This window comes from Nannospalax galili, unplaced genomic scaffold, assembly GCF_000622305.1.
Source record: "Nannospalax galili isolate Female #2095 unplaced genomic scaffold, S.galili_v1.0 scaffold652, whole genome shotgun sequence".
Classification (NCBI taxonomy): domain Eukaryota; kingdom Metazoa; phylum Chordata; class Mammalia; order Rodentia; family Spalacidae; genus Nannospalax; species Nannospalax galili.
Genome location: NW_008332152.1, coordinates 1,038,285 through 1,065,298, shown reverse-complemented (window position 1 = coordinate 1,065,298; position 27,014 = coordinate 1,038,285). Strand labels below are relative to the sequence as shown.

The 27,014-nt window shown below is 50.9% G+C and overlaps 1 protein-coding gene across 4 annotated transcripts in view; it reads right to left on the bottom strand.

The window, feature by feature from the left end:
- Pde9a (phosphodiesterase 9A) overlaps window positions 1-27,014 on the bottom strand; it is a gene marked incomplete at its 5' end in the record, with an annotated part of 104,208 nt that overhangs the window by 49,271 nt on the left and 27,923 nt on the right. For all 4 annotated transcript variants that reach the window (XM_017796705.1, XM_017796703.1, XM_017796704.1 and 1 more), the window contains 3 exon segments: window positions 14,262-14,305; window positions 21,869-21,946; window positions 23,922-23,992. In XM_017796705.1, the coding sequence (XP_017652194.1) occupies window positions 14,262-14,305; window positions 21,869-21,946; window positions 23,922-23,992 (193 nt within the window).

Here is a 27,014-nt window from a genome sequence, read left to right as displayed (position 1 = left end):
AGCACTACTGTTTGACAATGTATTTTGATTCACCTGTGTTTCGCTTTTGTCTCTGGAATCAGAGCTCTTAGAAAATGGTTAAACTGCAAAACAATGGCTTATTGATGTAATCATGTAACTTTGTAATTTATAATCTGAGCTCTGCAGCTGCAAAATTACACTCAGACTTTCACCAAACTCCTGTGTGTTTGTCTGTTTGTCATTCGCCGAATCCTTGTCCACCCTTTGGGGACCCTGCTCCCGTCGGACTGAACTGCTCTGGTCTGGGCTGGTCCGTCGCAGTCCCCAAGTCTACCAGTATGCTGACAAAGATCCTTTCTTACTTTTTAAAAAAGAAATTGACAAGTAAGGGCTGTAGAGATGGCTCTGCAGTTAAGAGTGCTTACTGCTCTTGCGGAGGACTAGGGTTTGGTTCCTAGTACCCACACCAGGCAGCTCACAACCACCTGTATCTCCAGTTCCAGGAGATCTGACACCCTCTGGCCTCTGTGGGCACCTGCACACACACAGTACACACAAACTCAAGCAGACACACATACACACACAAATAAAAATAAATATTTTTTTAAGAAATTGACGAGAGAGAAAAGAATCTGATTGCCAGAGTCAACCCAAAAGGAGGGTGTGGTGGCCAGTCCCGGTGGTCAACTTGACACACTTGGGAAGAGGGACCCTTAATCAACCATTTTCCAGTAGCAGCATTCCTCTGTGGTCTCTGCTTCAGCCCCTGCCTCAGTTTCCCTCCATGATGGACTATAACCCTGAGTTGGTTTTGTGTGAGTTCATCACAGCAACAGAAAGCAAACTAGGGCCCTAGTTTGGTATGGATGTTGGTGTTAGAAATTAGAGTGGCAGCTTCGGGAAAGGGGTTGACACAAGGTTAACCTATCAGAGTGAACTTTATAGGAGAGAGCCTTGTGACCATGGAAGAAGGGCATGATCAAGCCTTGGGGTGGGAGAGCAGCTGGAGGACAGAGCATCTTACCAGAGGTGGCATGAGGGAGCCTTCGAGGGAGAGAGAGCCTTCCCTTTAAAACCTGAGGGGCGCTGCATTAGGAGAGACTGGGAGGGGAGAGCAGGCCTCTGGGTCCAGAGGGGAGCTGCATTAGGAGAGAGCCCCCACGGATATATAGGAATAATGGGGGGGGTGTGAAGGGAGAGACAAACAACATCTTTTACTTTTGCAGGTTTTCAGGGGGTGACAGGAAGCTCCCCACAATGTGGTTTGGCCTCATCTACCTGTAAAGGGGCAGGGAGGGGGGCCATAAACAACTTGCGGTTGCCAAGGAGAAGGGCTGGGCTTGCTGTTCCCACTGAGACCTTAGTGTGCTAACCAGACCAAGCAGTCAGTTCTGGGTCCCAAAGGACAGACTACCTTGTGGGGGCATGGCCTGATTTTGCCCAGGCTACCACATCTGGTCTCAGAATGACCCGAGTCTTACAGTGGCAGGTCCATGATCTAGCCGACAGGGCAGATGGCCGGAACAAGCACAAAGCCCAGTCCAGAAAGAGACCTGTGTGGAGGACAGGTTTCCATAAAACTGCCAAGGGGACCCCACGGCCCTAGGATACCCAGTCTCTCAGCAAGTGGGGCTCTCACACTCGGGTGTACTCCACCGTCCCGGCGTGCTGGGGAGAAGGATGGACGACCACTGCCTACTTCACAGCACACGTGAAACTGCTCTGAAATGGGTCATGGATTCAAACATCGGCTCTAATTCTACATCTTTTCAAAATGTTCCTCAGGGGAGAAGCAGTGTCTTGAGAAAAGATCCAGGAAATACTAAACATAACAGGAAAATGTTAAACTTCAGATGCCATCAAATTAACCTCCGACGGCCTCATTAAGAACATGAAGAAAGCAAAAAAAAAAACAAACAACGAAAACAAAAACCAACGGGAATGGCATAAAACAGCTCTGTGTGATCCACGAAAAACTATCCAGATGACAGAGTTTCCTATCCCAAACCACTTAGAAAACACTAGCCACTTCAGAAAGTGACCAAAATACTTAGGACACACTTCACCACAGAAGGTATTCAAGTGGCTGTAAACATCTAAAAATACCCAGGCTGAGAAATGGAAACAGAAACTGCACTGGGATTGGATGTGCCGAGGTCAGGTTTCAAATAAAAAGGGGGAGGCAGGGCCAGAGAGAGGCTCAGCAGCTAAGAGTACCAGCTGCTCTTGCAGAGGACCTGGGTTTGATCCCCAGGACCCATATGGTGGCTAACAACTGTCAGTAACTCCAGTTCCAGGGGATCCAAAGCCATCTTCTGAGCTCTGCAGACACTGCACGACAGGGGTGCACTTACACATATGCAGGCAATATACTCATACACATAAAGTAAAAATAATTAAAAAAAAACAGCGCACTCCTGGTGTGGGGAGGCTGTGGAAGGGAAAGTACAACTGCCCACAGTGGTCACCGCCTCACAAACTGCTATCTCTTCTCTGCCTCCGTTTCCCCCTGGTTAGCTTCCGTTCATCTGGACACAACAGGGAAAAGGGAACCTCAGTTGAGGCCCTGCCTGTGGCCATGTCTTTGGGGTACTTTCTTGATTGGTGAGTGATGTGGGAGCGCTCAGCCCACTGTGGGCGGTGCCACCCCTGGGCAGGTGGGCCTGGGCTGTATAAGAGAGCAGGCTGAGAAAGCCCAGGCGAGCGAGTCAGTAAGCAGGTTCCTCCCTGGTCTCTGCTTAGGCTCCTACCCTGGCTTCCCAGGAAGGACTGACTGCGCTGTAAGCTGAAATAAACCCTTTTGTCCCCAAGCTGGTTTTGGCCAGCTTTATCACAGAAAAAGCAAACTAGAACAGAGGACTTCCTAGGATCATTTCAAATATGCTAGGAGAAACCAGCTCCATCTCCAGACATGTGCAAACACCGTGGATGGCTGTCATGAAGTTAAGCCACATATGAACCACATTCTTACTCCCAGGCAGTACCCAGGACGCAATAGTGGCAAGTCCATCCACAGTAAGACTTATACAGCGAACATATGCACTCAATCCCAAACTGGAAGTGGACCCTCAGGTTACCCACAGGGGCTTAGAGGGCAAGTGTGCCCTGCCCATCAGCACAGACGTGGGTAAAGACCACGTGAGTCCCGAAACTGATGCTAAGGCCGAGTCCAGCCATCACAGTGGGCACACTGTAGGGCTCTGCCCTGTTGCCAGTCAAGAGCTGTCAACACAATCTGGGGACATGGGTGGACTTGGACATGTGGGGCTGACTTGGATCAGGCTCCTGGGGAAGCTCTCTAGGGTGATGGAAATGTTCTATTGTGCCTGGGGTGGTGGCTGCCTGCATGTAGCCTTTATCAAGTTCCTCTCCTCCTTGGGACCGCACACTTCAGGTTAGTACCGGCTGGATGTGTGTACTGCTGGACCTCAGCAACGTTAGGGCACAGAGGGTAGATGGATTGTGTGGGGCCAGGGGCACTCACTGCCCAGTTCCGCTGTCAGGACACACATCCCAGAGGCATCTGTACATCTGTTTGCCACCCATGTCTCTGGCTGCCACCCTGGCTCCCTAGACCACCCCAAGGGGAAACGAGAGCACGCAATTCCAGAGGAGTTGTTTTTAAAACAACTGCTTGTTTTTAAAAAATAATGCAGGTGTGCTGACACCTGAAGTCTCAAAGCCTCAGTGCTTGGATTGAGATGGCAATATAGAACACATTATTAAGACGCATTATTACTGCTCACAAACAACACATCTGCGTTCAAATTCTGAGCACTTACTTGGCTTCTGAGCAAGATCTGGGCCCACACTCCATGTGTCAGTTTAGCCCTGAGGGAGCGTCCCTGCTCCATTAAAACTCTGCAGTTCAGTTTTGATGAGATTTCACCCTTTCAACAATGCCCTGGCGGTTACTCTAAAATGATAGCAACCATTTATTGAGGACTTGCTACGTGGCAGGCCCTAGCTAAGCATTTTGCATAAATTACTTCATTTATCCTGAGAACCCTGCGAGGTGTCTATTTTAATTCCTGTTTTGCAAGGGAAATGGAAGCTAGGGGTTAAGTCCTTTTCCTAAGGCCATTTCAGCCAGCAGGCAGATGATGGAGGAATCTTCACTTTCCTGAGGCCATTTCGGCCAGCAGGTAGATGATGGAGGAACCTTCACTTTGGCTCTTCATTCTTGGGTTCCTCTCTTCAAACCCAAGGCTGTAAGTTTGAGTTCCACAAAACTGACCTGGAGAAAAGCAAGGCTCTCCTACTGCGTCTGAGCCGTACCAGTAAGTCGCCAGAGCGAGGGAAGTAAGATCAACTGGGCTGTGGGCAGCTGCAGTTCAGTGCCATGGGGTCTCTTTGTGCAACTGCACAGAGGACATCGGAGGGCTGTCTGTCCCCTGTGGGACAAGTAAGCTGAGTGTTTATGCGGCAGCATCCTCTTCCTGGGGAGAGCCATCTGGGGGTGGTGACTCCCTGGCACTTCTGGTCTGTCCTGCACAGAGGAAGTCCTCAGGCAGGGTCATGGGGCTGGAGAGGGATGTCACTGGTGGGTAGGAGAACTGCCCACCCAGGTGCGGTGACATTGAGGACAGGGAGGACAGGTCAGCCTGCTGCATGCTTTGCTGTGACCGTTCAGCACTGTTCTTGGCGCCCCCCCACCCCACAGTGGCAAGGTTTATAAACAGTTACCGTTTACGTTTTACTTAACCCAATATATCTCAAAACATTTCAAACACTGCGTCTGCACCAAAATCTACACAGGCATCATTCACAGCAACCCTCGGGTCCATTCACTGATGAATGGGGACTAAACACTGCCCATTCCCATGAGGCAGCACCACTCGCCCTGAAAGGGAACAGAAACGGCTTCATGCCACAGCCTGTGCAGACCTTGGAAACGCTGAGCTGGCTGCAAGAAGTGCCCCCCCCCCCCACGAAAAGCCACAGTTGCATCACCTGCAAAGCCCAGAACAGATGAATCCATAGACACAAGGTAGCTTCAGGCTCCCCAGCGGGGGGAGGTGACAGAAACAGTCACAGGTAGGGGGTTTCTATTTGGGGTGATGGAATTGTTTCGGAATAAACAGTGGATGGCTACACCATAAGCAAACATGCGGACGAACTGCAGCACTGCGCTCTAATGCCGACTTAATGTCATGCAAATTATGTCTCAAGAAAGCAGTAAAGCAGCATAAAATCACTGAGCTCTCTCCCACTCTGAGTGTTCAGCAACGGACGCACATTCTGTACTTGGTCTGGCCCTTGCTGGGATCTTGGATCCACTTGGTCACTGGGCAGAATGCTCATAATGGGTTCCACCTCAGGTTCCTGCAACACTCAGTGGCAGCCTTGAGGCCTCCATGAGTTGCCACTCGCACGCTAAGCACACACTCCTGTGCGAGAGCAGGCACAGGGTCCTTCTGGCCTGGTCTCCAGCAAACAGCGCACTTCTATTCTCCTCAAGGAGGGAGGCAGGTGTGTGTCTGCCCCTGGCTGGAATTCTGAGCACTATTCATCCTGGCCACCCATGGCCTGCACGCTACGGTGTTCCTAAGGGTCTTGGGGTTCACTTTTCACTGTCTTTTGGAAACAGCGAAGCTGCTGGGAACAGGAAGGCTCTGGGTCTCCCTTGAACCCTGGCCTGGGGTAGTACTGATGGTGTGAGGGGCCCCATGGGTCCTTCCCAGACCAGCCGGACATGGGGCTGGAAGAGTGTGGCTGGACAGGCCTGGGTTCTAGGGGGAGGCTGGGAAGCAGAGGAGGGTCTGAAATCCTCCCCACCCCTCTGTAGGGCCATTTCTGGTCCAGTGTGACTCAATGGCCAAAGGTTGCTGTGTCTCGAGACAGCCGTGGCATACAGCTGTCTCGGGGGCCACTGCAGGTTCTGCCTGCTTGGGAAAATCGGACACTGCTTGTGTCTGACTCTGGTCAAGAAGGGAAGCAGACTTTGACTCTCTGTGGCCACTGTGCAGGGTGGCAACCAGCTTTGGGCTTCACATAACTCAGGCTGAGGACTGCTCAGACCATGGCGGACTACTTCTCAGGGGGCCATATGGTGATTTTTTTCTCCATGGACCCAAGGTCACAGCTGTTAACTGACACGTGGGCATTATTTAGACATGTATCTCTCCCAAAGACTGGCACACTGCAACAAGCTGTTGACCACAACAGTGTATGTTACCATTGGGAAGCATCTTGAGTTTGAGCTACTTAAATCAAATAAAACCACCGACAACTTTTTGGCTTTCCAAAGAATCAGCACCATTGTCATAATGTAAAAGCCTGTCCTGTGGCTTCTGTGGTTCTAGTAACTTTATTTCCTCCGTAAAAGGAAAAATGATCAAGACACAGGACATGGTGAAAAGGATCTCTCTTCTCCTTTCTTACTTTTGGGATGGGGTCTGTGTGGCTCAGGGTGGTCTTAAAATTTGGGCTCAGGCTTTCCTCCATTTACAGTCTCATGAGTAGCTGGGATCGCAGTGCTGCACGGCACACAAAACTTCCATTATTAGAGGTCTTCACTTGGGGGAGGGTTGCGGAGGAGGCGGACTTCCCTGGCTCTTCCCAGCAAAGGCAGTTTGCGGCTGTGGCGAACAGGGGTTCACATGGCTGTGGATTGGGTCAAGGCTGGCCTGGCCTTCTTCCCTCTGAAGTCCTGGGTATTTAAGAAGCATAGAGCAAAACTTGGTGTCTTTTTGCAAGGCGTTGTCCGGCAGGGCCGGTAGGGCATCTTTTGAGACCTGCTGTAAGACTTGTAAGGAGGAGAGCCCTGGGACAGGCAGGTGAGGGCCCAATGCTGCAGGTCGTGCTGGATTCAGAATTCTACTTCCTTTCCTGTGTTCTGGTGTTGCTGTAAATGTGTCCTGTTGGTTGAAGGAGGCCAACTGAGTTGCTGACAGGCCCAAACCCAAGGCTGCCTGGCTGGACTGATGACTGGCCTTGGGCAAAGGTGCAGAGCTCTGAGAGGCTGGGTTCCTGGCCTGGAATGGAGCAGGGGGGGGCACCACCGCTACAAGAGTCAGGAATGCCTGAGAACCAGCTCCAAGGGGAAAAGGCGTTATCAACACCAGCTTGCACAGAGTCCCTTTCCCGGTTGGTTTCAGGTGTCTTTGCCCTCAAAAGAAAACCCGGAGTACTAGACTATTATAAGAGAGCGGACACCTAGCACTCACAGAGCTCTGCTAGCCTGTGACTGAAGAGAGGGAGCAGAGCCAGGAGAGAGGCGCTGACATCCCTGGGGACAGACCACACCTTTGTAGCCAGGTATTCCCTGGCTGCCAAGCTCACAGGGCTCTCCCAGGCTGTTCTGGAGGGCAGAGCAGATCCAGGCCTGACTCGGCCTTCCCCTGGTTGCTTCTTTCTCCAAGACCAGAGTCCTGTCCTGCTGTATCCAGCAGTTTACGCAGGCCCCTCTGTAGCTGTGACATGTGAGGCTCAGCACATGGCGTGGAGGGGTGGCCAGCCTCAGGGAGGCCATGCCTAGGGCTGCTTGAGGGACGCTGTCCCCTTGCTTATGGGGTGTGCACACTATAGGCCTGCAGCAAGTATTTTCTGGTTTTGTCTCATCCTGGCAAAGTTAAAAGACACCCCCCCTCAGTGTGTGTTCACTGACATCGTTGAGGCTGTTATGTTCACACAGGCCTCTGCACTTCGCAGCACTTTTCTCAAGTCCTTTGTAACTCCCAGGATCACAGCTGTGGGAGGAGCTGCGGCCACATCAACCTGCTTATCCACAGGTGACACATGTGACCACCAGCCTTCCACTAAGCACCGCCTCCCCCATGGGAGCTCAGCTCTTCCATCGCGTGGTTCTGTGGACACTCTGTTCTAACTTCTGTTAATGAGTCAGAACCCCTCTCCTACCAGCACTAGCTTGGCTCTAATGTGTCAGGACACAAGCGACACCTCCCCTGGCCTTTCCCTGCATAGCTCTGCCTGTCCCGTCCAGCCCCAGCCCCAGCCCCTTTCTTTGACTGGAGGCCTTCTCTGGACTCTGCCCTTCATGGCTCAGTCCTGCCCCTCCGTCCCACTTACCCTCCCTACAGAGCCCTCTCAGGCTGACAGCTACCAGGGCACATCCTGGCTGCTACTCTGGACCCCACCTCCTCCTCACCTCCACCTGAAACCCAGCATGGCACCAGACTTCCTCTCCCCACCTTTGCTGCCTCCTCCTCTAGCCCCTCCGCTGCAGCCCACCCATCTTAGGGGTGGCTTTCCAGGGCTTGGAGCAGACTCCAAATGCTTCTCTGCTGCCGCCATACATCTGGGAGAGTGGTTTGGCTCCTCTTCCAGAACATGCTGGACTCTGACTCCTCTCAGCCCCAACGTAGGCTAACCAGACCTCAGAACCCCTCTGATCACATCAGTCACGCGTTGAGGCCTGCCTGCTCCCACCACTGGCTGACCACCCCCCTTCTCCATCCGACACGAGGTCAGAACCTGATAAAGGACAGTAAAAGCTCTGACGGAGGCCTTGATGTTTCTCCCAGGACCGAGAACAGGCAGCTGTCCCTACTCCTACGCCAAGCCCTCTCTGGATGACCCAGCCAGGGCAGCAAGTCAAGAGAAAGAACCATGAAAGGCAGGAGAACTTAAGTGGGAGAAGCAATCGTGTGCAGATGTGGAGCTCACTTAGAGAATTATGCGAAATCTCCAAAAAGGCTGTAGACCTAATTTTAAAGAAGCTTAGCAGGGTCAGTACAAAAGCCATCTACATATTTAGAAACTGAAAGATACTGGAAACTGAAATTAAAGTTTTGGTTTTTTTTTGTCTTTTTGAGACTGGGTCTCCCTGTAGCCCCAGCTGTCCTGGAACTCACTATGTAGGCCAGGCTGGCCTTGAACAGGCAGCTGTCCCTACTCCTACGCCAAGCCCTCTCTGGATGACCCAGCCAGGGCAGCAAGTCAAGAGAAAGAACCATGAAAGGCAGGAGAACTTAAGTGGGAGAAGCAATCGTGTGCAGATGTGGAGCTCACTTAGAGAATTATGCGAAATCTCCAAAAAGGCTGTAGACCTAATTTTAAAGAAGCTTAGCAGGGTCAGTACAAAAGCCATCTACATATTTAGAAACTGAAAGATACTGGAAACTGAAATTAAAGTTTTGTTTTTTTTTTGTCTTTTTGAGAGTGGGTCTCCCTGTAGCCCCAGCTGTCCTGGAACTCACTATGTAGGCCAGGCTGGCCTTGAATTCTCACAGATCCGCCTGCATCTGCCTCTGGAGTGGTGGGAATAAAGGTGTGCGCCACCATGCTCAGCTAAAATTAAAGTTTTTATTTATTTATTTTTATTTTATGTGTATGAGTGTTTTGACTGCACATATATAAGTGCACCCATGTTGTGCGATGCCTACAGAGGCCAGAAGAGGGCATCAATCTCCTGGAACTGGAGTTATAGACGGTTGTTAGCTGCCATGGAGGTGTTGGGAACCAAACTTAGGTCCTCTGCAAGAGCAGCCAATGCTTTTAACTGCTGAGCCATTTCTCCAGCCCCAGAAATTGAAATTTAAAATTATTTTTGTAGTGCTAGAATTGAACTCAAGACCTCTGGCATACTGTGCACCGAGCTAAACCCTCATGAAATTCTGTAAAAATTCATTTATAATAGCACTAAAAGATGAAACTGTGACGAATTATTAACACACATTAAACAGCGTTGCACCAACCATAACCCATTATGAGACTTTAAAGGAAACTGAACTAAGTAGAGAAATATATTTATGAAAGAGAAGACTAAACATTAGTGAGATGTTAATTCTTCCCAAATTATTTGGTATACTTAATTGGATTTCAATAAAAATCTGAGCAGACCCTTTTTTCAGTAGCAATTAACTGACAGATTGGTACCAAAAATTATTTAAAATAAACTCGGGAACATTTTTGAAAAACAAAGAAAGGAAAAAAAGAGGGCTTATGCCACATGTTTACAAGACCTGCCATCAATCTGCAGTCACACATGCTCATGGTCAGGCCAGACATGGGCATTCATGGAAGAGGAGGCCGAGTTCAGAATAAGATTCACACACATGTGGCCAGCTGGTTTGGCACAAGAGAGGCCGTGGTGATTCTGGGGAACTGTCTTTTCATCTAATGGTGCCAGAGCAAATAAATCTCTATATGAAGAAAACAAGCCTTGAGGCTTCCCCTCTGCTTGGCAGCCTGCTCCCACGGAACAGAAAGACAGGGAGGAACAGTGTGGTTAGTGGAGCAGCCACGGGCACATCCCAGAATTTCTTCCCCAGCCCACACTTCCGGCTAATCATGGGAAAGACACCAGGCAGGGCCAGGCATGGTGGCACATGCCTTTAATCCCAAACTTGGGAGGCCGAGGCAGGCAGATTTCTGGGAATTCCAGGCCATCCAGGGCTACATAGTGAGGCCCTATCTCAAAAACACAGAAAGAACAATGACAAAAAAAATGCAACCAAAAGCTAGAACCCATGTTTTCTTCTGACATCTGTTAAAAGAACCAACGATCAGTTTCCACACACAGCTGCTGAAGCAGAAAACAGAACAAGGTAACTAGCGTTCACACTTGAAGTCTCTACAGAGAGAACCAGGGCCCAGACACCGCCTCCCACACTGCTCACTCTCCGTGGGTCCTTCAAAGTTCTACCCTTAGCACCAATCTCTCCAAGAGCCAAATTAAATTTAACAAAGGAAAATAAACCCCGACTTTTATTTCATGTCATACACAAAAATTAAAACTGACCACCTCAGTAGAAGAGTACGTCCCTATCACGTAAAGAAGATCTTGGCTTTGATCCCATACTGCAGAGAAACAAAACTACAACAAATAATAACAATACCCCTCCACAGACCTGAATGCACAAGCTAAAACTACAAAACTTCTAGAAGAAAGTATGTGAGAAAACTTCCCAGCTGTGGGATAAACTAATTTCATTTGTTCTTTTTATTTTACACGTATGAGTGTATTGCCTGCATGTGTGTGAGTGCATCTGTGTTGTGCAATGCCCGCGGAAGACAGAAGAAGACACTGGATTCCCCTAGAACTGGAATTATGGACAGTTGTTAGCCTCCATGTGGATGCTGGAAATTGAACCCAGGTCTTCCGCAAGAGCAGCAGTGCTCTTAACTGCTGAGTCATCTCTCCAGCCCTGATACACTGATTTCTTACATAGTCAAAAAGCACAAGCAAAAAAAAAAAAAAAAAAAAAATCGAATCTATTAAAAAACAAACTTTTGGGTAGTGCATACCTGTAACCCCAGCACTGGGAAGGGGAAGGCATTACGTCGGTGAGGTCACGGCCATGATGGACCTCATAGTGAGACCCTGACTCAAAGACTAAGGGATGCAGATGTGCTTCAGTGTAGAGTACTTGCTTAGCATGTACAAAGGCCTGGATTTGACTCCCAGCACCATAAATAGCAACAAAACAAAAATAAAAAGGGAACAAATGCTTCTGACCATGGAAAGACACTAAAAGGAAATGAAAAGGCTTTCGATCAGAGAAAGCACTTGTTGTATAATTCCGACAGAGGGTTTTAGGGAGGACGACTCGACTATAAAGTCAAAGCCAGCTGACACATCAAGCTCAATGGGGGGAATGTCACGGGGTCCCACCTGGAGATGAAGAGCTACAGGCAACCAATAGATGGTGAAGGAAGGAATCAGTTTTCTCCAGGGACTCCCAGAGAGGTTGTCTAATCTCAAACGGGCATCCCCAAACACAGGTACACACAAGCACCATTAAATAGACGCAGTGCTTTATACATACGTATATTCATAAATGTTTGTGTGTATATGTAACAACAATCAAAGAAGAGGGGCTGGAGAGATGGCTCAGCGGTTAAGAACACTGGTTGTTCTTGCAGAAGACCAGGGTTTGAATCCCAGCACCCACATCGCAGCTAACAACTGTCCTAACTCCAGTCCCAGGGGATCCGACGGCCTCTTCTGTCCTCCTCGGGCATTGCACGGCACGGGTGCACTTACCTACATGCAGGCAATACACTCCCACACATAAAATAAAAAATAATAAATAAAATATTTTTAAAAAACAATCGAAGACCTTGAGAGGGAGTTGGGGGACATGGGGGGAATTGGCAGGGCCTGGAAGGGACAGAAATGATGCAAGGATAATATTCATATGTGAAATTGTCAAAAAAAATTTAAGGAAGGAGAGTATTGTGTGAAGCTTTGTGTTAACAGGAGCTTGGTAGAATCCAGAATCACCTGGAGATGGACCTCAGGGTGTGCTCAGAGGAGACTGTCCCGATTAAGGTAACTGAGGTGGAAAGACCCATCTTAACCGAGAGGGACCATTCTCTGGGCAGGGGATCCCAGACCTTCGAGGATATGAAGTCGAGATAAGTCAGCTGAGCACTGGCAATCCTTCATCACTGTCTGTCTGTCTGTTCCTGACTATGGACGTGATGTGACCAACTGTCAAGCTCCTGCCCTCACTTCTGTCAGCGTATTTTTAAAGCAGGTTTAAAAATATATATTTCATTAATTATTTTTTATGTGTATGAGTCTATTGCCTGCATGTGTGAGTGCACCTCACCTGTGTTGTGCAATGTTCGTGGAGGTCAGAAGAAGGTGCTGTTGGGTCCCCTGGAACTGAAGTTACAGATGGTTGTTAGTCATTGTGTGGGTACTGGGAATCAAACCTGGGTCCTCTGCAAGAACAGCCAGTGTTCTTAGCCACTGAGCCATCTCTCTGACCCCTTCTGAGGGTATTTCATCACAGCAACAGGAAAGGAAACTAAGACTGCACATCTTTACTCTATCACCAACACCCACAGCTCAGTAAGCGCAGGAGCACAATGCATCAACTGAAAGAAACAGGTGAACAGGGACTTCACAAATAAGTGCCTCAAAGATTCTATCACTAATTGTGAGGAAATCACACATTAACACCACAGCACACCCCACTCCACACCCATCAGTGTGACTGAAATGCGGACCACTGACAGCACAGAATGCACAGGAATGAACCAGCTGGAGCATCCTAGGTGGGAATGCAAGATGACGCACCCCTTTGGAAAAAGCGATCAGCAGCTCTTGATGAAGTTAAACACGCGCTTCACCATGTGATCCAGCAGTCCCACTCCAGCTAGGTATCCAAGTGAGAGGAAACTATCCATTAACACAAACACTTGTACTTTAATCCACAGCAGCTTCATTAATTAAAAAAAAAAAGATCCAAATGTCCATCCGCAAGTGAATGGAGGCACATTTGGGTGCAGGATGCCAGTTACCAGCCAACAGCAGCTACTATCAGAGCTACAGCGACACCGGTGGACCTCAGAAGCATCACACAGAGTCACTTCCTTGGTAATTTCTTCTGCATGAAACTCTAGAAAGGGCTGAGGAGGTTATTCAGTTGGTAAAGCATCTGCTGTCCAATCCCCAGCACCCTTATAAAAAGCTGGATATGGCGGTGCACACTTGTAATCCCAGCCCTGGGAGGTAGAGGCAGGTGGATCTCTGGTGCTCACCGCCCGGCCAGGCTAGCCCCATCAGCGGGTCCCAGAACGAGAGACCCTGTCTCCAAACACAAGGTGAATGGCCCTGAGGAGTTCCACCTAAGGTTGACCTCTGATCTAAGCATGAACATAAACAGGAATGAATCCCCCCTCCCCCAACTCCCCATCTAAGAAACGCTGGGAAAGACAAATCTAATCAACGGTGTCAGAAAGCAGACCAGCTGCTGAGCAGTAGTGCCTGGGAAGAGCCCCAGAAAACACTTCTGGAGACCCAACTTCAGTGCTGGTGACAACAGGCTTTTCAGTACCCATCCAGGCACACGCTGACATGGGGGCATTTTATTATACACAACTCACACTCCAATCAACGTGATTTAAAATTTCAAAAGGAAATGGTTCCTATAAAACACTATGTCTGCGGGGTGTGGTGGCACACACTTTTAATCCCAGCACTTGGGAGGCGGAGGCAGGTGGATCTCTGTGAGTTTGAGGCCAGCCTGGTCTCCATAGTGGATCCAGGCCAGTGGTGGCTACAGGGAGACCCTGTCTCAAAAAGACCCAAACAACAACAAATGCCATGTCTGGCTCAAGTATGGTAGAGACCCGTCTTCGTGTTTACAGCTCATGGGGACTGGGGCCGGGGCAAGCACGGGGAACCGAGGTCACAGGCATCTGCCATGTCATCTGGGTCAGAGGGAGAACTTGGATCTCTGGACAAGAGCAGGAGGTTCAGAGTCTATGGTGGTATGGTGGAAGAAGGCTGTGGGTGCAAACACTCAACCAGGCATTTCATCACAGGGCCAAGCTGGAACCTCGTTTTGATTTTAATTTAAAAAGAGCTGGCAGGGCCTTACCAGACAGTTGCTTGACCGCCACAGGTCTCACCTTGTAGGGGGTTCTGCAAGAAAAGAGAGTGTCTGTGAGAGGTGCTGGCTGCACTCAGAGGTAAGGGAGAATTACAATTCAGTACAGGAACTTTGGTGGTTTGTTTTCTTTTCCTGTTGTGGTGCTGGAGAGTGAACCAGGGCCTTGAGTAGGGCAAGCATGTGCTCTACCGCTGAGCTACACCCCAGCATCGCCCCCTCCACCCACATTTGACTTCTCTGAGCTTCCTCAATCAGATGAATCTAAATATTTCAGTTACATCATGTAACTGGTTTCCTTACAATGCTCGTATTCGGTTAACAGAGCCAAATTTCTGTCATCAGTACAACCAGGAAACAAAAGGTGCCGTACCTATTGGGTGGGACCGGCAGATTGTGACATTCTTGTCTAAATCTACCCTAATGCCTGGTGGGCGCAGGTGGGCTCCCTCTTCCATCTGTTGAAACCTGTGGTGACTGCACCCCAGAGGATGGAGCCAGAGGCTCAGTCAAAAACACTCCCCAGTGTTCACAAGGCCCGACTGAAGCTGGGCAGGGGGCAATGGCAATGCAGGTGGCAAATAAAGGCTACTGCACTGATGGAAAGGCTCTGGCCAAGGGCAAGGGCAGGATCCTGAGACTGATGGAAACTAGGTAAACGGCAGACCAGCAACGGCCAGCGCTAACAGCTAACCTCAGCAGAGAATTTTTTTACCCAGTAATTTAGCAAATGCTAAACCCTGGTAGCAGGACTTCAGGAGGCCTGGAAGACTGCCCTCACAGGTGCTGCTGGTGGGGGGCACACTGCTGAGAGCAGAAGTGACCCAACCTGATCCTTTGTCTTGCAAATGACCTTAGGAAGCTGAGCACCAAGCCAACCTATCAGAGCCCAGGGGCTGTCCATGGTCCTCTGCTCACATGACACACATTCAGTCCTGTGGCACTGTGTGCCTACGGGAGGGGCTGGCAGTGACCAAGGCCAAAATGGTCCTGCCCTGGGCAAGGACCTTCCACGTTCAAGTTCAGGTCTCTAAAAGGAGGTGTAGTACATGGCAGGGCCACTCCGATGTGGAAGACGCATTTGTGGTCCCACAGTTCAGGCCAGAACCCTGATTTCTGCCAGAGCCCTAACTGGATTTGCCTGAGGTCATAAGGCTGGGGCCCCCATGAATGGAATCTGTGTCCTTATAAGTGGGCCAAGGAACCCCCTCCTTTTTTTCTCTCTCTCAGGATAAAACAAGAGGGCAGTTGTGTACAAGCCAGGAAGAAGGCTCACTCCAGACTCCAGGTCTCCACCTCCTAGCCTGCAGACCCGAGAGGAACAAATGCCACCACATGGTGTGGCACGACACTGGGTCTCCAGCTGCTGAGGGGGAGACCTGGTCCTGGAAGGACACCCAGGGATAGAAACACAAAATCCTGAGCACATACAGAGGTCATTTCTGGTGCAAGTATGGAGAAACACACACTCCAAACTGCTAACAGGGACTAACCAGGAGTGACGGACAGTGACAAGGGAAACAAACCATTCTTTAAAAAAAAAAATCTGTGTATGTTCATGTGTACGAAGGTGGGCTTGCCCAGCCACAGTGGGCATGTGGAGGTCAGAGGGTAACCCTGGATGTTGGTTCTCACCTTCTACCGTGCTTGATGAGGGTGGGGTGGGGTCTCTGTTCTGTCACTGCGTACTCCGTGAGGCTAGCTGGCCTTTGAACGTCTCTGCCTCCTGTCTTGCTGTAGGAGTGCTGGGATTACAGATGTGCACAACTGTGTCCAGCATAACCATTCCAGGGGATCGTCACACTTGTAATGGAAAGCACTTTACCTGCTGAGCCATCTATCCAGCCCCACTACTTCTAATACCAGAAAGTATAAAAATAGTCTGTATGGTGCTGGGGTGGGGATGAGCATGGTCTCCTTTCCTTCCCATAAGAAATTCCTACTGCCCTGGACCGCTGAGATGAGTCTACACCCCATGTGGCCCCTCCAAATTTCAGCTGCTCCCTAAGAGAAGTCTGTTTGCCCAGGCTCTGGGTCTCTGCGGACTGTGGCATAAGTGGAGTTTGGGACCCGTTAGATCAGGTGTGTAGCCGCAGATCCCGTGCAGGTTTAGTATGGCTGTAAGTGGTGCGTGAGCCTGGGGAGGTCAGACACAGGGCCGACAGTGGTGTGGGATAAGGGAAGCCAGGGCCAGGCCACTATTGCCACACAGAAGAGAAAGTGAACACTGTGTTTGAAGGGTGGGAAGAGGCAGATGGTGAGAGGTGGGGACGGGGCCTCCTCTCCACCCCTCATCCCCACCCAGCTGTCAGTCTCAATCTGACTCCCTTTATAAGGTGCGTGCAGCAGGCGGAGAGGAGCCAGGATCCAGGAGACCGCAGGGCAGGACATCTTCTCCTTCCTCCCAGGGGCAGGAAGGGTTTTCCTTTCCTTCTCCTTGTCTTGAGTCCCTAACACCACTGCTGGAGGCAGCAGGGGTTGGTGACAAGTGGCAGAGAGGGGTGTAGGAGGTGCGGAGGGGCTGGACCACCACCTTGGTGCAGTGGAGATGTCCGCAGTGACACAAAGCCAGCTCCCCCTCTTGGGGCTATGATGTCCCTTGTGCTGCCGGTCACCTTGAGAGGACCTTTGTTCTCTCCCTTCAAACTGTTCTGACCGCCTCAAGAGCCTAGAGAACACGTTCTGCGGGCTCTGCGGAGCTAAGGGACAGGAGCTGGCAAGCGGACGCCACAGGCCAGAGGACGCCACAGGCCAGAGGTGGTGTGGGTCTGGATGGACACTGCAGGACACCCAGGCAGTTGTGGAACTTTCCAGGCCACAGGCGGAGCTCCTTGGGATGCATTGCGTAGCCCTTCAAGATTAGTCTTGGCTGCTGGTTCCGAATCCTCTTGACTCTGCTCTGCAGCCAGTGACATAGCTTCCGGGACTGAATAAACTCTTGGCTCCATCTGAATTGAGTTACGGCTTTCCTCGATGTCTTCTGATGCTGTTAATGTAACATAATGACATAACCCCTTCCCCCACTGCAGTGACAAACGGCCTTGGACTTTCTTTACATGCCTGTTCTACAGTCTGACTGCCTGGGCTTGGGTCCTCCTCCATAATACACTGGGAGGCGGGGGCCTGGCGCCAGCTGGGCACCCAGGAGGCATCTGTGCTGAGCGGAGGGACGGCCGTACGGCCCTCCTCTCTGGTGCCTGGCAGCTTTGCCCGGCAGAGCTGCGCGTCTCACAACTTGGCTAAAATTGGAAACGAAAGACATGTTTGTGTTATGTCACAAATGTGCGGTGTCATTCTGGCCCTGACTCTCCCCATACGCTATGCCATACGCCCTACTTTTCCTCACATGTAAGCATCTGTTCTTCTACGAGGACCCTGAAGCAGTAGGCACAGATGTGGAGGGGAGGAGTCCAAGGGGCAGCACCGGAGGCTGGACGCTGCCATGTCAAGAACATTCCCTGGTCAGAGAGGGGTGCAGGGCCCAGTGAGGACAAGCCTGTAGCTCTATTTGGCCAGACTCTGATGTGTCTGTTCTTATTTACTGGTCCCAGGAAACAGGGCCACTCAGTAACTTGTCTTGCCCAGCTCCAAACAAGAGCAGAAGCCAATCAGCCTTCTGTCCTCCCACAGCCCCTGGACAGATAGACCAGACTATCTTACACTCTGGTTTGAGCAATGTACTGGTTGGTTACCCAACATCCCATCAGCTCGGGAAGGGCAAGGCAGGCACTGGTGGGTTCAGAGAAGCTTCTGGACCAGCAGCGTGGGGCACAAATCCAGGGAGCAGAGGTGGGAGGTGTGTGGATGCCTGCCAAAGGGAACCACCTGCAGGCTGGGCCAGCAGACTTGAGAACAAGGATATGAAGGTGGATTTGGGCCAGATATTTCCAAGGAAGGGTCTGCATCATGTCCAGGGATGGACAGGATACCAGGAACTCCATGTTGGAGAGTCATGAGATTAAAAAGTCAGGTCTGAAGCTGGTGTTCTGGAAGGCAGGCAGATCTGGCAGATCACCAGGAGGAGACGGCAAGTACCAAAGCCTACCTGCCCATTAGAAGGATAGTCTTGGCTGTGCAATCTGAAGGTGCTCAGGCTGGAAGTATCTCAGTGGAAGAATCAGAGCACCATGATTTGGGGTTTAAAACAGGTACAGGTAAGAGGCAGTGTGAGAGACAGGGTGACAGCCACCACCTCTGCCCAGGATGCAGACTAGGGAAGAGTCTTGGAAAACCCATCTTGTGAGCAGGAAACAGGAAGGCTCCCAGACTGTGGACGACGCCCGCCATGTGCAGCAGAGGACCCTCCCTCAGTGGGAGGCTGGGGACAGGAGGTGACCATGTCCAAGCTGAGCGGCTGCATGGTCTTCAGAGGTGGGGAAGCTTTCTGGTGATGGCATATGTCTGGGGTCCAGAGTGGTTTCTGAGTCTCATTCTTTCTGTCACTGGTTCTCACTCCACAATACACTATAAAACCCCTTCCAAAAATTTAAAAAATCCGGATCAATGGATCCAAGGAGGGGCCTGTGAGTCAACCAAGCCCCTTTAAAAGATCCTGGTGGTTTGAGTGTGCAGTGGGGCTGAAAGTCACTGTTCAGCTGACCTGGTTTACACTGAGCCATTAGAGGGGGTGAGCCGACGGCATGTGTCTAGGTCCGGTACCCCTATGGAAACTGGGACTGGGAATTTGCAGGTCCCACATGTTCCTGTGAACATGGAGCCTTGAGCAGCCACCACCAGCGTCTGCCACCTCCTTCCCAGCACAGTGCCGTCCTCCTAGCTCAGGTAAGATGCTGAGCCTGTCCTGGGCAGGTGGAGGAGTGGGAAGAAGGGACAGGCAGACAGCCAGTGCAGGAGGCTATGGAAACCATGGGGACGGTAAGAGTCACGTCTAGGCAAACGCTGCCCACTCCTGCTGGCTGAGAGAAGAGACGTTTATTCCATCTCCATCTCCACTCATCTCCTGTGCTGGATGCTTTAGTGTCAACTTGACTCACCTGGGTCGAGGGAGCCTCAACTGGGGAATTGCCTCCATTGGACTGGCCTATGGCCATATCCATGGGGGGCATCTTCTTGATTGTTGAGTGATGTGGGTGGTGCCACCCCTGGGCAGGTGGGCCTGTGTTGTATAAGAAAGCAGGCTGAGCAGGGGCCAGGGGAGCAAGCCAGTAAGCAGCATTCCTCCATGGCCTGTGCTCCAGCTCCTGCCTCCAGGTTCCTGCCCTGAGTTCCTACCTTGGGCTCACGGATGAACTGTGACCCAGAAGATGTAAGCTGAATAAACCCTTTCCTCCCCAAGTTGGTAGTGGTCAGAGTGCTTTATCACAACAATGAAGAAACAAACTAGGACGTCTCCACAGGCCCCTCCACAGCCCGTGGCCACCATCAGACCTGAGTCATCTAGAGCAACATCCACAGCCACATCACATCCACCCACATCCATGACTGTACTGTCCACATCTTCATCCAGCCTTCTTATACCTAGCACTGTTTCACGTGTGTACTACCCGTCTGCACCCCATCACCCACACATGTGGAACTCCATCACCCACACGTAGAACCCCATTACCCACACGTGGAACCCCATCACCCACACACGTGGAACCCCATCACCCACACATGGAACCCCATCACCCACACGTGGAACCCCATCACCCACACACGTGGAACCCCATCACCCACACACGTAGCACCAGACACCTCTCCATTCCCACCCATCTGCGACCCTCTCTGCCGAATGTGTCTCTCAGCATTCCATGAACACAGAACAGTGTTCTGTTCTGGATATTTGGGCTCCGGTGGGGCTTTGTCTGGTACCTGAGGTGTATTTTTGTTCAGAGGTCAGAGAAGCACTCAGTTTCTACCCCTTGCAGTTTTCACCTGAATTCATCAAAAGCCACTCACTTGGCTTTGCTCAATCACAAGCCCACATGCACCGACAGGACACGAGTTTGAGAGATAGCTCCCGAACACTTTAGGATTCTGGTTGTCAGGGGTGAGGGGTCACTTAGTACCTTCTTTTAGGAGATATTTTAATTGTTTTAGTTATGTGTATGTGTGAGTGTATGCCACGCGTGAGTGGGTGTCTCCAGAGGCCAGAAGAGGGCATTGGATCCTTGGAGCTGGAGTTACAAGCAATTGTGAGCTGTCCAATGTGGGTGCTGGGAACTGAATTCAGGTCCTCTGCAAGAGCAGCAAGTGCTCTTAACCGCTGAGCCGTCTTTCCAGCCCTAGTATCTTCTTCTTGATGGAATTCTGGGTCAGGTGCTCTGGGGTTGACACGTGCATGACTGTCACTAGTTTTGGGGAAGCAAATGAGTAACAAGTCTCAAAGGTCCGCAGTTGAAAATCAGAGTGAAAGCAGCAGGTCTGCCTGGAACACGGGCCTCTGGGGCAGGATGAAGGCCCAAAGGTGCCCTGTGCTTGAGCTGTCGATGGGCATGCTAAGGACAGAGGAGGCCTGGCCACGGCCAAGGTGTGTTTAGGGTCAGCAGTGCCACTGTTCATCAGGGCCACACAGACAAGCTTACGTCAGCCACGAACACGGGGCCTCACTGACTAGGACGTGGACTTCTGAGAGCAGGGAGAGGAGCAAAGAGACCTGTGTCTGAGCTCTCAAGTTGCTCATCTAGGGTGGGGAATGCCCATGGGGAGCCTGGGCGGAGGTCCCAAATGGCCCCATCCATGAGCTCAATATCTTCCCACTCTCATGAAACAACCAAGAACACTGAATCTGCCTGGTTCTTTCTCCTGTGGGCTTGGAGCTGGCACGGTTCCATCTCAGGAGCCGTGATGGCCAGACTGACAAAGGCCTCCAAAGTCCTGCTGCGTCCTGTGGTGCACTGGCCAGGAGGGACAGAGAGGATCCAGAGGGGGTCCCGAGGACAAGCCTTCCCCATGGTTCACTGTCCACCCCCATACCTTCCTGAGAGAGAGCAATTTAAAATGTCATTCTTAATTGTACCTATGCCGTGGGGACTGCTGGGCACTTCCCAGGCCACCTAGGAAGGGACTGACTGAAGGGACTCCTGCTCCGTGTCCTCCCTAAGGGCACAGATAGCTATCTTATACATCTTCACTGACTCACGTATAGCCCCCAAGTCCCCTTGACTTCTGGGCTTCCCATAACCCAACACTCGACCTCCTGGGGGCTCCCTGGCTCTGTTCTTTCTGGTTTCAGTGTCCTTCCTCCTTCTGTACACAGAATGTTCCAGAAAGGGCCAAAGTGGAGGACAGTATCCTCTGGGAGCCCTGATTAGGATATCTCCCGAGGCCATTCCTGGGGTTAGTACAGGAACCCTTCAGTCTGGAGTTATGTTCCTGGACCAGCCTCTTGTGCCTCAGTTTCCCCATCTGCACATGGACTCCTCACAGGGACCCTATTGAGAATGGAAAATGGCTGCATTTGAAGGGACAAGTGAACCAAGCCTCCCTCTTCTCCTGCCTCCCTCCCCCTCCTCCTGCCTCCCATCTGTGCTGAAACTTCATTTTCCCACAGTAGTAAACAATAAAAAAAAAAAATCACAGAGCCCCTGGTACGTGCTATGGAATCATCACACACTCTGAGAAGAGATGCTGATGGCACTGGTCCCAGCACTTACCGCTCTGAGTTTGCAGGCATGGTGGGATCAATGGAGACCATGGCGTCGTCTGTGGTCAGGAGGGAGATGGTAGTGTTCCTGCAAGACACACTCAGGTCAGCACTGCCCAGTGTACACACCTGCACACGGGCTTCATGTGACAGAGCCCGAAACAACCAGGACTTGAGAGTCAGGGGCCGGGTGTCCTTGGCTGTGGGCAGGCGGGGGTGGCAGGCTGTCCTCCAGACCCTGAATCTCCCTTAGCAAATCATATGAAAAGGCCGAGTATATTCTAAGTGCCTGCTGAATTTTAAATAATTTAAAATGGGAATTGGAGCAAGTCTAATGTATTGACTTGGAAGATTAAAGAGACCATGGTACCCAAAAACTAATATTTAAAATGATCAGAGATCAGCAATCACATCTTGTCTATCTGCTTCTGGGTCTTTGGAGTGCCCTCCTGGCCCAACTCTCTCCTATAAAGCAAACTTAAATGGCCAAGATGAGTCTCCTCAGCCTGTTACCTTTGGGGCCTCTGACAGCTGTTACCTCTGCCAAGTCACTTAAGACCTTCAACTGTGGATTTTATTGTATTTCATTTTTGTGTGTACATGTGCATACACGTGTGCACACACGTGTGCACACACTCACGTGGAGGCCAAAGGTCAACTTCAGTGTCATCCCTTCTGCACTATCCACCTAGATTTTTGAGACAGGATCTCCCACTGGGATCTGGGGCTTACCAATTTAATGAACCTGGTTGGGTAGTGAACCCCAGGGATCCGCCTGTCTCCACCTCCCCAGGGCTGGAATTATAAGTGTGTGCCACCATATCACACTTTTTATGTAGGTGCTGGGGGGATTGAATTCAGATCCTCATGCGTGCACAGCAAGTACTTTACCCACTGAGCTATCTCCTGGGACCTGTGAATTTTAAATATCTGTTCAATGAAGAACTAGATGCCAGAATGTCACTCCTGATCACCCTTTTCTCATTAAAATTTTTTTTAATGTGTATGAGTGTTATGTACTGCAGTATGTAAGTAGAGCCGTGTCGTGCAATGCCCAAGGAGGACAAAAGAGGGTGTCAGATCCCCTGGAACTGGAGCTACAGACAGTTGTTAGCCACCATGTGGGTGCTGAGATTCGAACCTGGGTCTCCTGCAAGAGCAGCCAGAGCTCTTAACCGCTGAGCCATCTTTCCAGCCCCTTTCCTCATTTTTGTCTATTTTTAAAATTTTTATTTTTGGAGACAGGATGTCACTGTGAATCCAGGCTGGCCTCAAGCTCATAGCCTCCCTGGCATTATGGGACATGTCACCACACCTAGCCTTTGGCCACTCTTTCTAATGGGAAAGTTAGACGCTAACATGGGTTTAGTACCCCAAACACTGAAGACAGAAGTATTTTGGTTTTTTCCAGATCTTAGAACACTTGTATATACACAGTGAAATATCGTGGGCAGCGGACCCGTGCCTAAACACAAAAATCCATCTGTTCCACGTTGTGTTTTGACCAACCTCTTGTCACACAAGGTTGAGTGCACAATTTTCAACTTTCAGTGTTAGGTCGATGCTAAAGGTATTTCAGATTTTGGAGAATTCTGGATCTGGGGTTAGTTAGCAATGCTCAGCCTATAATTACAATAATTACAAGATCCCCTTGCCGGTACAAACTTGATTTAGGAAAGCAGCTGTGGGGAATTCCAAGGGTCTTTGAGGCAGAGGACTGCACATCTGAACTCGTTTTTGAAGTGAACCTTGGGCAGAGTGCAGGCTGGAAATCCGAGACAGCAAACGCACTGAGCACCAAGCACAACCTTCTTCCTTCCTCCAAGTGAATGGGCACGGCGGCCAGCTCTGCTGACTTAGCCGCTGCCTGCTGCTGGCACCTGCTGTGGGCAGCCACCTGCTGTGGGCAGCGGGGGAACCGTGGCTGAGCCTCACTGACTTGGGAGACCCTCGGTTGAAGTCCAGGGGATTCCTCTTCCCCAGCCCCCACTCACAGTTTCACCCTTCTCCAGCCCATCGTGGGGTACCATGGTCCTTGCCTTGGAGTCGGGGGAGATACTCACCGAGGCAGGCCAGTTGCGATGCAAAACAGGTCCATGATGTCACTGGAGTTGCAGTACTTGCTGAAAACCACCTGTGAGACACACAAGCCGGAATGGGGGGATGTTCAGCTGGTGAAGCGTTTGCTGTGTAAGCATGAGGACCTGAATTTAATTCCCACATAAAAAGACATGTATGTGCTGTAATGCCAGCATTAGGGAGGCCGAGACAGGACGGTCCCTGGGGCTTGCTGGCCAGCCAGCATAGCTGCCCAACGAGCTCCAGGCAACTGAGAGACGCTGCCTCATAACACAAGGTGGACGGCTCCCAAGGAGCAGCACAGGGGCTGGCCTTTGGCTTCCACACGAACATGCATGTGTGCACCCTTGCACACAGACAAAAAACAAGCCACAGACATGAAGTGGTGGAGCCGGGAACTGGTCTCCATGGCGACGCCAGATTCTATGTGTTTCCCTGATGTTCTGACCTGAAGGTTTCCTTTTCAAAGAAAAACCTTAACCGTGGGCTCTGGAATGTCACATGTGTAAATCATTTGGTCGCTTTACACAGACTGTGGAAAAACTTGGTTCTTTTGTGCAGTACAAAGGGCCACGGAAGTTCAAGTAACCGCCTGTTTCTCCACACCTGTGGTGTCCCTGGTTGTGTGTGCATGAAATGGGCAACGTCCATGAAGTAGAGATACCACAATACAACCAGTCTCCGACCCTCTCATGGAATTGCGTGGAAAGAAGCAACTCTAAGTTTATTAATCTAAAAACACCGATGGCCTTTAATCTTTGGGGTCTGAGGGGCTGAGCCTGAATGACAAAGAGTCAAAGTTGGCAAAGAAACACCTGTGAAATGTTGATGTCACAGTAAAATATAAACCGGATGTGCCACAGCATGCACGCCGCCCCACACCTAGCCTCTGCCCCTTGGGACAGGAAGCTAGCTTGCATCAGCGTGGTCTGTCCAAGGGACCTGGTGTGAGTCTCAGCTCTAGAATTCCTCCCAGAGAGCAAGGATTTCAAGCACAGCAGGGCCCTCTTATCTGACGCCGTACTTCCCAGTTCAGTTACCCATGCTCAACCAAGGTTCAAATGGAGCAAATGGAAATTTCTGGAAATAAGCACTTAATACATTCTAAATGGCATACCACACTGTGTGCTGGGAACTCGAACACCCTCCTGCTTCCTGCTGCTGGGGATGAGTCATCCTTCAGTCCTACACATCCACATGCCACTTGCCCCACATCACTGAGCGACTTGGTTCTCACACGGACTGCGGAGGCATCTCTACGCTTGTTCAAGTGGTTCTTACATCACTTATTGAAGTGACTATTTTATAATAAACTTTATCGCAGCTTTCTTTCTCCCCTCCCTCCCTCCCTCCCTCCCTCCAGCCCTCTCTCTTTTTTAATATATAATTTTTTATTGAGCTTCTGTATTCCCATACGACAGTTCTCAAACCTTGACCCCCTCCCCCATTCATGCCTCCGCCATCCCCCCACTAGACCCCATGTACTCCCCAACACGGTAAGTCCCATCCAGTCAAGCATTTGCACCCAGAGATCGCGTGCAAGGCGTACTCTCTCCTACCCAGCAGCAACCAGCCTCCAACAGCTCTCAGTCTAGGGCCGGCCCACCACCCATCTCTCTCTTCCCCTCTGGGCCCCTGTTCAGTTGAATTGGCATGGGTCTTGTGCTCGATGCCGCCATTGTCACAAGTTCACACATGCAAGCTTTCAGGGGCCTAAAAGTCTCCGCTTCCCTGTGTTCAGGAACCAGCCCTGGCTCTTACAATCTTTCCACCCCTTCTTCCACATTGTCCCTGAGCTGTGGGTGGGCGAGGTGGATATCGGAGTCCTATCCAGGGATACACACTCTGCAGTCTCTTAGTCTTTAAAACCTGGGCAGTGTGGCCTTCCGTGTGCGTCGCAGGCTGCCGCACAAGGAACCTTCACTGGTGAGAGCTGAGGGATGCATTAGTTTCTCAGCTGAACCTCTACAACTAAGGCTCATGGAACCTAGTAGAACAAGAGGTAGAGAGAAAACTAATGTAGCTCTTTCTTGTACTGGGGATCAAAGGAAGGGCACATGCTGGGCACGTGGCCTGCCGCTGAGCTACAGCCCTAGCCCTTGTGTTTTTGAGACAGGGTCACACTGTGTAGCCCAGGCTGGCCTTGAATTGAGATACCCCTCTTCCACCTCTGGAGTGCTAGAATGACAGGCCCCTAAACTCCTTTCATTGTAGTAGATGTTTCCCTTCATCACCTTTCCCCGGCTCACTGCTGTAAATGAGCTTCCCTGATCCGCCCGCGTGGGTGAGCTTGCAGGTCTGATAAGACGGCCGTTGTTTTTTGATGCCCGTCACACTGAAATGAGTTGCTTCTTGTTAGACTTAGAAACAACGAAATACAGAAAACAGACGACTCCCCCGATCAACACAGCCTTTCAGTGACCAAGACACAAATAGGACGTCTGTTCACGCTTGCTGATTACACCTTTTGTATCTGCACTGCGGGTGACAGCTGGCAGTTGTGGCCCACGCCATCCATCTGGACTGTGCCGGATGTCTGCGGCTCTCTCCCCTGGCTGCTCTTTCGGCTTAGCTCAGGTCACACCAGGACTCCTGCAGTAGCCCCCTCCCAGGACCACTTCGGGTCTTCCCTGTCCCTGCCACTCCCTCCCATGATGCCACTTTTCTGTGCAGACCCTTTCTGCCTCCTTTCACCCACAGGGGAGGCCCACCTCCTCGCTGGGTAGAAGAGGCCCCAGGGTTTGTCCTCCCCCAGCCTGGGTCCTAAGTGCCCTTACCCTGGTTTCTGGCTTTTAGTCTCAAGGATGCGTCTCCTAATCCTCCGGTCATCTCTTCACCCTGATGTCCACACTCAGGCCTCTGCCGTCAGCAGAGCTCGCCCCTACCCAGTGCCAGCCGATTCTACCACAGCCATTCCTGGCATGGGCCTCTGAGTCATGGCTTATGCTGTAAACTTGCTGATAGAACCAGTCCGGATCCTGAGTCTGAGGTCTTGAGCTAGTCTGGGGTCCTGAACCAGCCTGACGTTCTGAGGTGGCCTGGGGTTCTGGCCATTTGCCTACCAAGGCAGACTGCCA